The 10,740-nt window shown below is 34.8% G+C and overlaps 1 protein-coding gene across 1 annotated transcript; it reads left to right on the top strand.

Annotated features, from left to right (window-relative positions):
- Positions 1–3,035: 3,035 nt before the first annotated feature.
- Positions 3,036–3,827, top strand: LOC139854416 (uncharacterized). Its single transcript, XM_071843721.1, has one exon. It carries the CDS (start codon positions 3,036–3,038, stop codon positions 3,825–3,827), a length of 792 nt encoding a protein of 263 aa, XP_071699822.1.
- Positions 3,828–10,740: the final 6,913 nt, after the last annotated feature.

A 10,740-nucleotide genomic window follows, 5' to 3' on the forward strand; every position in this document is an offset into this window, starting at 1 on the left:
GTTAAGTAATACTATAACTATCGTACTACAATTTATTATTATCATCATTAAATATAAGTATTATAATTATTGTTAGTATTGTTATTAAGTATTATAGGTTTATTATTATTATTATTATTATTATTATTATTATTATTATTATTATTATTATTATTATTATTATTATTATTATTATTATTATTATTATTATTATTATTATTATTATTATTATTATTATTATTATTATGAAAATAACACAAGTTATCATCATTTTCATTAATATTAGTATTAATATCACTTTTGTAACTATTAGTATCATTAATCTTATAATTAGATAAAAGTATCATTTTAAACAATATCATTATTATTATTATTATTATCATTACTAATAAAGTTATTATTATTATTATTAGTAACTTATTATTATCAAAACTACCATTTTTAACAAATAAATATTAGTTTCGTAAAAGATGCTTATTCAAATGATATAGGTTCGTGAATCTGAGGCCAACCCTGCATTGTTCAATATAGTCATATCTATTTTTACTACAAAATACAGTATGGTGAGTTTCATTTGCCTTTTTACCCTTTACATTTTTGGGCTGAGAATGCATGCACAATTTTTATAAATATTTTACGAAATAGACACAAGTAATTGAAACTACATTATATGGTTGAATGATCGAAGCTGAATATGCCCCTTTTTGCTTGGTAGCCTAAGAATTAGTAAACCGATCTACTAATTGACGCGAATCCTAAAGATAGATCTATTGGGCCTAACGAACCCCATCCAAAGTACTGGATGCTTTAGTACTTTGATGTTGTTTTATGATGTCCGAAGGATTTCACGGAATGATAGGGGATATTCTTATATGCATCTTGTTAATGTCGGTTACCAGGTGTTCAATCCATATGAATGATTTTTGTCTCTATGCATGGGACGTATATTTATGAGAAATAAAAATGAAAATCTTGTGGTCTATTAAAATGATAAAAATGAATGATTATGATAAACTAATGAACTCACCAACCTTTTGGTTGACACTTTAAAGCATGTTTATTCTCAGGTATGAAAGAAATATTCCACTGTGCAATTGCTCATTTTAGAGATATTAATTGGAGTCAATCATGACATATTTCAAAAGATGTTGCATTCGAGTCGTTGAGTTCAACAAGATTATTATTAAGTTATTGATAGTTTGGATATATTATGAAATGGTATGCATGCCGTCAACTTTCGATGTAATGAAAGATTGTCTTTTCAAAAACGAATGCAATGTTTGTAAAATGTATCATATAGAGGTCAAGTACCTTACGATGTAACCAAGTGTAATGTATTCGTCCAGATGGATTAGGACGGGTCCTTTCAAAATTGCCGAAGGTTTCGCGGAATTACCTTTATATATTTAGGATTTTGAATATATTAAGAAAGAAGAAGTTAAAATGGCTGAAGGAGCGCAAGGTTAATCAATGGAAGCAATGATGAAAGCCACGAGGGCGGTAATGGACATGCCATTAGACAACCGGCAGTCACCACGGATTTTGAGGTTAAAGGACAAATTTTGAATATGATAACTCACCAGTGCCAGTTCAGGGGTACACCGAAAATGGATGCATTCGAGCATCTTCAGAACTTTAAAAGCATTTGCAATTTGTTCAGGATTACCCAAGTTGCAGATACGGTTATCTATTTGAGAATTTTTCCTTGGTCCTTGAAAGACAATGTCAAGGACTGGTTAGAATCATTGCCTAAAGGTGAAATTGATAGCTAGCCTACAATGGAAGATAAGTTTCTGCAGCGTTTCTTTTCAGCTTCTAAGGCTGCTAAATTACATAGTGACATTAATCAGTTTGTTCAAAAGTCAAATGAGACGCTCTATGATGCTTGGACTCATTTTGGTAAAATGCTTCGAAATTGTCCTCAACACGGGTTAAAATTTTTTAATAAGGTCCAAATCTTTTATAAAGGTGTCAACGTGCTGACAAGGAAAGAAATTGACATTGCTGCAGGTGGTTCGTTAATGAAAAAGACTACGGACGAAGCTTGCGACATCATCTCCTAAAATGCTACACACTCTTATGATTGGCGTCAAGAAATGTATGTTTCTCGCTCTTCTCATGTGGCTAGTACTAAAACTAGTGACGAGCTTGCTTCAGTTAAAGCTCAACTTGCAAACTTTAAAAGACAGATGGATTCAATGACTAAAGAGATGCATGCGAATAAGGTTGGTTGTAAGTTATGTCAGGGACAATATCTTATGAAAGACTGTGATCAAGCATCAATGGAGGAATAGGATAATTATCTGGGTTATGTGAAAAAGGGTAATTTTGCACTTGGTGAATTTCCGGGTGGAAGGAAGTTTGTCAACTAAGCGGGTAATACGAGTGGTAATAATTATCAGAATGGAAATCAGGTTTTTTAGGGTAATCAGAAAACTTTTCCGTATAACCCGCCTGGGTTTAATAACAGAAATCAGCAAGCACCACCAAGGAATTTTCAGTAACCTATGCAATCAGTTCACCAGCCAGTTGATAAGATGCTTCCATTGGAAGAATTGTTAAGGGGTTTTATCATGAAAATGGACGAGAGTATTACTGCTTTGAGGCAAGATGGTGAATCAACAAAGCAGCCAGTTAAAAGTCAGCAGGCCTCGATTCAAAACTTGGAACGGGATATGAGCCGTATCGCTCAATATTTATCGGAGAGACCACTGGGTACTCTCCCATCTAACACATAGTCCAATCCGAACAATTAAGGACCGGTTAGAAATGAGCACATGAATGCCTAACCACCCGAAGTGGTTTGGTCATTAATGAGGAGACTCTTAAGTCTCCACCTTTTATTTCCCCTAATGTTTTTCAGGTACCTACTAATGAGGAGTCAAAGAAGGATGAGCCTAAGGATGATGAGCCAAAGGTTCAAGAGCAAAAGAAAGATGATCCACCAGAGATCATAACTAAATCACCACCTTTGAAGGTGTACAAAGCACCATTCCAAAAAGGATAAGCTAGCAAGTCAATATCAAAGGTTCTTGGATATGATCAACCAAATAAGCATGAATATGCCATTGGTGGAGGTGATAAATGGAATGCCCAACTACGCGAAGTTTTTAAAGGACCTAATCTCTTCGAAAGGTAAATATCAAGAGGTGTCGGCCACATTCCTCAATGAGGCTTGTTTATCCATTTTTCAAAAGAAAAAGTTACCTCCAAAATTGGGAGACCCGGGTAGCTTTATCATCCCTTGTTTGTTGGGAGATTCGGTAGTGTACGATGCACTAGCCGATTTGGGGGCAAGTGTTAATTTAATGCCCTATTCGTTGTATTTGAAACTTGGCCTAGGAGACTTGAAATCGACTAGAATGGGGATCCGTTTGGCTAACCATTCTTTTGACACTCCCATAGGTATTGCCGAAGACTTAATAGTAAGAGTTAACCACCCTTGTTTGAATAGGGAACCATTAGTCTTTCCGGCCGACTTTATGATCCTTGAAATGAAAGAGGACACTAAAGTACCAATTATTCTAGGTCGACCTTTGCTAAACACCGCGGATGCTATTATCCTTGTTCAACAAAATACTCTAAGCATAGGTGTAGGTGACGAAAGAGTGATTTGCCATGTAGACAAAGCCATGAAACAACCTAAGTCCACTGATGATACTTGCTTTCAACTTGATATAATAGACTTGTGTGTTGAGAATGATTTGCAGGAATTTTTGGAGGTTGATACTACAGGTTTTGTTCCTATGGATGGTGGTGATGATTTTGATTTAGATGATGAGTTTGAGAATTTGATGAAAGTGAATACGAATGATGAATCGAGTGACGAAGAAGATTCCAAAGAATAGGAGTTGGTTGAAGAGATCAAGGAGGAGGATAAGTTCCGAATTAAAACTTCTTTAGAAGAACCTCCCGTGCTTGAGCTTAAGAAACTCCCGGGACATTTGGAGTATGCCTACCTACAAGGTACATCACAATTGCCGGTAATTATCTCTTGTACTCTTTTCGGTGATCAAAAGGGTCAGTTAATTAATCTATTAAAGGCCCATAAAAAGGGCAATAACTTGGAAAACGACCGACATACCGAGCATAAATCCCTCCTTTTGCACTCATAAAATCCTCTTAGAGGACGAGGACAAACCAGTTGGCAAAAGGCAAGGCCGGCTAATCCCGAATATGAAGGACGTTGTGAAAAAGGAGGTAGTCAAGTTACTTGACGCAAGTTAATTTACCCAATCTCTGACAGCCCATGGGTGAGTCCTGTCCAAGTTGTGCTGAAAAAGGGGGTACAACCGTTGAGCTTAATGAAAAGAACGAACTTGTTCCTACGCACACGGTTGCGGGATGGAGAGTTTGTATAGACTATCGTTGGTTAAATGACGCTATTAGGAAGGATCACTTCCCGCTACCTTTTATCAATCAAATACTTGAACGATTGGTGGGTAAGGAGTTCTACTGCTTCCTAGATGGATTCTTCGGGTATTTTCAAATTCCCATAGACCCTCAAGATCAAGAAAAGACAACATTTACTTGTCCGTTTGAGACTTTTGCTTATTTCCGCATGCCTTTCGAGTTATGCAATGTACCTGGAACTTTTCAAAGATGCATGATGGCGATCTTCCACGACATGATTGAGGAATGTATGGAAGTCATGGGTCTTTTCCCAAGTTCCCACAAATGCAAATATATCTTTGTAGCCATCGACTATGTATCTAAGTGGGCAGAGGCTAAAGCTCTACCCACGAATGATGCACGAGTCATGGTTAACTTCTTGAAGAATCTTTTCTCACACTTTGGAATTCCAAAGGCGCTCATTTCCGATCGTGGCACCCACTTTGCTAACCACCTTCTTGAAAAGGTGTTATAATAGAATGGTGTTGCTCATAGGTTCTCCACCGCTTATCACCCACAAACGAGTGGGTAAGTGGAGAATACTAATCGTGCTTTGAAGTGTATCGTTGAAAAAACGGTTAATGATAATCCGAAGATGTTGCAATGTAAATTAGATGATGCGTTGTGGGCGGTCCGAACCACATTTAAAATGCCTTTCGGGACCACACCGTTTCACCTTGTTTTTGGTAAAGCTTGCCATCTTCTGGTAGAGGTGGAACATAATGTTAATTTAGATCTTGAAAATGCGAGTGAAAACAGGCTTGTGCAATTAAACGAGGTTCATGAGTTAAGGTTAGATGCGTACGAGAACTCCTCTTCATATAAGGAGAAAACTAAATGTTTGCATGATGCCTGTTTAAGAGAGAGAAAGTAGTTTAAACCAGGTCAGAAAGTCTTGCTTTATAATTCACGGTACAAATTTTTGCCGAGACAAATTCGTTCACGATGGTCCGGTCCATTTGTGGTCAAACAAGCTTTTTCGGCCGATCATGTTGAGTTAATTGGGAAGGATGGAGAATATTTCAAGGTTAATGGTCATCAGTTGAAGTTATACTATGAAGGATTCAATGAAACCGAGATGGAGGACCTCACCTTTTACTCGGAGGAAATTTAATCGCGGGAAGGAGTCGAGTAAACGGCTCGTTAAAAAATCAACCTTTTACACATTTGTAAGTTTTTATTTCATTTATTTATTATTCACGCATTTTTAAAACATAAAATACAAAAACAATAATATATATATATATATATATATATATATATATATATATATATATATATATATATATATATATATATATATATAATAAAAATCCGGGTTTCTTTTTCTTTTTCCCTTTTCACTATTGTCCTCTCGAATTTATCTTTAATTTTAAGATTTCATGTAAATAAAGGCATTACATGATCTTAAGTGTGTTGAGGGGGGGGGGGGGACAGATAAATCCTCGCGAACGTTTGTTACCGATTTGAAAATTTTATGAACTTTTTGAACAATTTTTGATAAAAAAAAAAATAAGGAAGCAAAGTCTTCCAGGATTTTAAAAATTTAAATTGTAGGATGATTCAAGTGCATCCATAAAGGAAGTTAAAACTTCCGAATGCCGTCTTACTTGGTGAAAGAGACTTCCTAATCAACATCATTTCATACTGACATTGGTTAATACTTTATTTCATGATTTGTTACACCGATGTATCGTACTGTGAGAAGAGGAGCCTTGAGCTTCAACCGTGCTGTCTTTTTATGTAAGTACAATGGCTTCGTGCTAGTGTTTCTTAGACAACATACGCTATGGCCAAAAACCATGGTACCCTTTAAAATACGGGAATGTAGTATCTGCTTCCTACATTTTCTTAAAACTAGCATAAAAGCTAGATGCATGGGAAGAGGGGTCCAAGGACCTTAAATAAATAAACCAAGTGTTTAAACACTTCCGGAAGACTCGAGTCCTCCCTTGTTGTTTTAGGAAGTAAAGTCGTCCGAAACTTGTAAGTAAAGTCTGGTAAGCTAAGTTGAGTTTCAAAAGACCATTGCTTGAAAGTAAAGTCTTTTAGGTTTCGTGCACTAGACCCCCCAAAAATTTACACCAAAGGTAGTTGCTTTCTCATCGTCTTCGAACCGGAAGGTAGTTCACTTCGGTGATATACCGGGTTGGCAACTACCCGTGCGGCTGCCCACAACTGAAATGTCCCGTTCTTATTGATTAAAAACGTTCCATATTAATTGATTTCGTTGCGAGGTTTTGACCTCTATATGAGACGTTTTTCAAAGACTGCATTCATTTTTAAAACAAACCATAACCTTTATTTCATAAATAAAGGTTTAAAAAACTTTACGTAGATTATCAAATAATGATAATCTAAAATATCCTGTTTACACACGACCATTACATAATGGTTTACAATACAAATATGTTACATCGAATTCAGTTTCTTGAATGCAGTTTTTACACAATATCATACAAACATGGACTCCAAATCTTGTCCTTATTTTAGTATGCAACAGCGGAAGCTCTTAATATTCACCTGAGAATAAACATGCTTTAAACGTCAACAAAAATGTTGGTGAGTTATAGGTTTAACCTATATATATCAAATCGTAACAATAGACCACAAGATTTCATATTTCAATACACATCCCATACATAGAGATAAAAATCATTCATATGGTGAACACCTGGTAACCGACAATAACAAGATGCATATATAAGAATATCCCCATCATTCCGGGACACCCTTCGGATATGATATAAATTTCGAAGTACTAAAGCATCCGGTACTTTGGATGGGGTTTGTTAGGCCCAATAGATCTATCTTTAGGATTCGCGTCAATTAGGGTGTCTGTTCCCTAATTCTTAGATTACCAGACTTAATAAAAAGGGGCATATTCGATTTCGATAATTCAACCATAGAATGTAGTTTCACGTACTTGTGTCTATTTTGTAAATCATTTATAAAACCTGCATGTATTCTCATCCCAAAAATATTAGATTTTAAAAGTGGGACTATAACTCACTTTCACAGATTTTTACTTCGTCGGGAAGTAAGACTTGGCCACTGTTGATTCACGAACCTATAACAATATATACATATATATTAAAGTATGTTTAAAATATATTTACAACACTTTTAATATATTTTGATGTTTTAAGTTTATTAAGTCAGCTGTCCTCGTTAGTAACCTATAACTAGTTGTCCACAGTTAGATGTACAGAAATAAATCGATAAATATTATCTTGAATCAATCCACGACCGAGTGTATACGTATCTCAGTATTGATCACAACTCAAACTATATATATTTTGGAATCAACCTCAACCCTGTATAGCTAACTCCAACATTCACATATAGAGTGTCTATGGTTGTTCCGAAATATATATAGATGTGTCGACATGATAGGTCGAAACATTGTATACGTGTCTATGGTATCTCAAGATTACATAATATACAATACAAGTTGATTAAGTTATGGTTGGAATAGATTTGTTACCAATTTTCACGTAGCTAAAATGAGAAAAATTATCCAATCTTGTTTTACCCATAACTTCTTCATTTTAAATCCGTTTTGAGTGAATCAAATTGCTATGGTTTCATATTGAACTCTATTTTATGAATCTAAACAGAAAAAGTATAGGTTTATAGTCGGAAAAATAAGTTACAAGTCGTTTTTGTAAAGGTAGTCATTTCAGTCGAAAGAACGACGTCTAGATGACCATTTTAGAAAACATACTTCCACTTTGAGTTTAACCATAATTTTTGGATATAGTTTCATGTTCATAATAAAAATCATTTTCTCAGAATAACAACTTTTAAATCAAATTTTATCATAGTTTTTAATTAACTAACCCAAAACAGCCCGCGGTGTTACTACGACGGCGTAAATCCGGTTTTACGGTGTTTTTCGTGTTTCCAGGTTTTAAATCATTAAGTTAGCATATCATATAGATATAGAACATGTGTTTAGTTGATTTTAAAAGTCAAGTTAGAAGGATTAACTTTTGTTTGCGAACAAGTTTAGAATTAACTAAACTATGTTCTAGTGATTACAAGTTTAAACCTTCGAATAAGATAGCTTTATATGTATGAATCGAATGATGTTATGAACATCATTACTACCTTAATTTCCTTGGATAAACCTACTGGAAAAGAGAAAAATGGATCTAGCTTCAATGGATCCTTGGATGGCTCGAAGTTCTTGAAGCAGAATCATGACACGAAAACAAGTTCAAGTAAGATCATCACTTGAAATAAGATTGTTATAGTTATAGAAATTGAACCAAAGTTTGAATATGATTATTACCTTGTATTAGAATGATAACCTACTGTAAGAAACAAAGATTTCTTGAGGTTGGATGATCACCTTACAAGATTGGAAGTGAGCTAGCAAACTTGAAAGTATTCTTGATTTTATGAAACTAGAACTTTTGGAATTTATGAAGAACACTTAGAACTTGAAGATAGAACTTGAGAGAGATCAATTAGATGAAGAAAATTGAAGAATGAAAGTGTTTGTAGGTGTTTTTGGTCGTTGGTGTATGGATTAGATATAAAGGATATGTAATTTTGTTTTCATGTAAATAAGTCATGAATGATTACTCATATTTTTGTAATTTTATGAGATATTTCATGCTAGTTGCCAAATGATGGTTCCCACATGTGTTAGGTGACTCACATGGGCTGCTAAGAGCTGATCATTGGAGTGTATATACCAATAGTACATACATCTAAAAGCTGTGTATTGTACGAGTACGAATACGGGTGCATACGAGTAGAATTGTTGATGAAACTGAACGAGGATGTAATTGTAAGCATTTTTGTTAAGTAGAAGTATTTTGATAAGTGTATTGAAGTCTTTCAAAAGTGTATAAATACATATTAAAACACTACATGTATATACATTTTAACTGAGTCGTTAAGTCATCGTTAGTCGTTACATGTAAGTGTTGTTTTGAAACCTTTAGGTTAACGATCTTGTTAAATGTTGTTAACCCAATGTTTATAATATCAAATGAGATTTTAAATTATTATATTATCATGATATTATCATGTATGAATATCTCTTAATATGATATATATACATTAAATGTCTTTACAACGATAATCGTTACATATATGTCTCGTTTAAAAATCATTAAGTTAGTAGTCTTGTTTTTACATATGTAGTTCATTGTTAATATACTTTATGATATGTTTTCTTATCATAGTATCATGTTAACTATATATATATATCCATATATATGTCATCATATAGTTTTTACAAGTTTTAACGTTCGTGAATCACCGATCAACTTGGGTGGTCAATTGTCTATATGAAACATATTTCAATTAATCAAGTCTTAAAAAGTTTGATTGCTTAACATGTTGGAAACATTTAATCATGTAAATATCAATCTCAATTAATATATATAAACATGGAAAAGTTCGGGTCACTACAGTACCTACCCGTTAAATAAATTTCGTCCCGAAATTTTAAGCTGTTGAAGGTGTTGACGAATCTTCTGGAAATAGATGCGGGTATTTCTTCTTCATCTGATCTTCACGCTCCCAGGTGAACTCGGGTCCTCTACGAGCATTCCATCGAACCTTAACAATTGGTATCTTGTTTTGCTTAAGTCTTTTAACCTCACGATCCATTATTTCGACGGGTTCTTCGATGAATTGAAGTTTTTCGTTGATTTGGATTTCATCTAACGGAATAGTGAGATCTTCTTTAGCAAAACATTTCTTTAAATTCGAGACGTGGAAAGTGTTATGTACAGCCGTGAGTTGTTGAGGTAACTCTAGTCGGTAAGCTACTGGTCCGACACGATCAATAATCTTGAATGGTCCAATATACCTTGGATTTAATTTCCCTCGTTTACCAAATCGAACAACGCCTTTCCAAGGTGCAACTTTAAGCATGACCATCTCTCCAATTTCAAATTCTATATCTTTTCTTTTAATGTCAGCGTAGCTCTTTTGTCGACTTTGGGCGGTTTTCAACCGTTGTTGAATTTGGATGATCTTCTCGGTAGTTTCTTGTATAATCTCCGGACCCGTAATCTGTCTATCCCCCACTTCACTCCAACAAATCGGAGACCTGCACTTTCTACCATAAAGTGCTTCAAACGGCGCCATCTCAATGCTTGAATGGTAGCTGTTGTTGTAGGAAAATTCTGCTAACGGTAGATGTCGATCCCAACTGTTTCCGAAATCAATAACACATGCTCGTAGCATGTCTTCAAGCGTTTGTATCGTCCTTTGGCTCTGCCCATCAGTTTGTGGATGATAGGCAGTACTCATGTCTAGACGAGTTCCTAATGCTTGCTGTAATGTCTGCCAGAATCTTGAAATAAATCTGCCATCCCTATCAGAGATAATAGAGATGGGTAT

This window comes from Rutidosis leptorrhynchoides, chromosome 6 (genome assembly GCF_046630445.1).
Source record: "Rutidosis leptorrhynchoides isolate AG116_Rl617_1_P2 chromosome 6, CSIRO_AGI_Rlap_v1, whole genome shotgun sequence".
NCBI classification, from domain to species: Eukaryota; Viridiplantae; Streptophyta; class Magnoliopsida; order Asterales; family Asteraceae; genus Rutidosis; species Rutidosis leptorrhynchoides.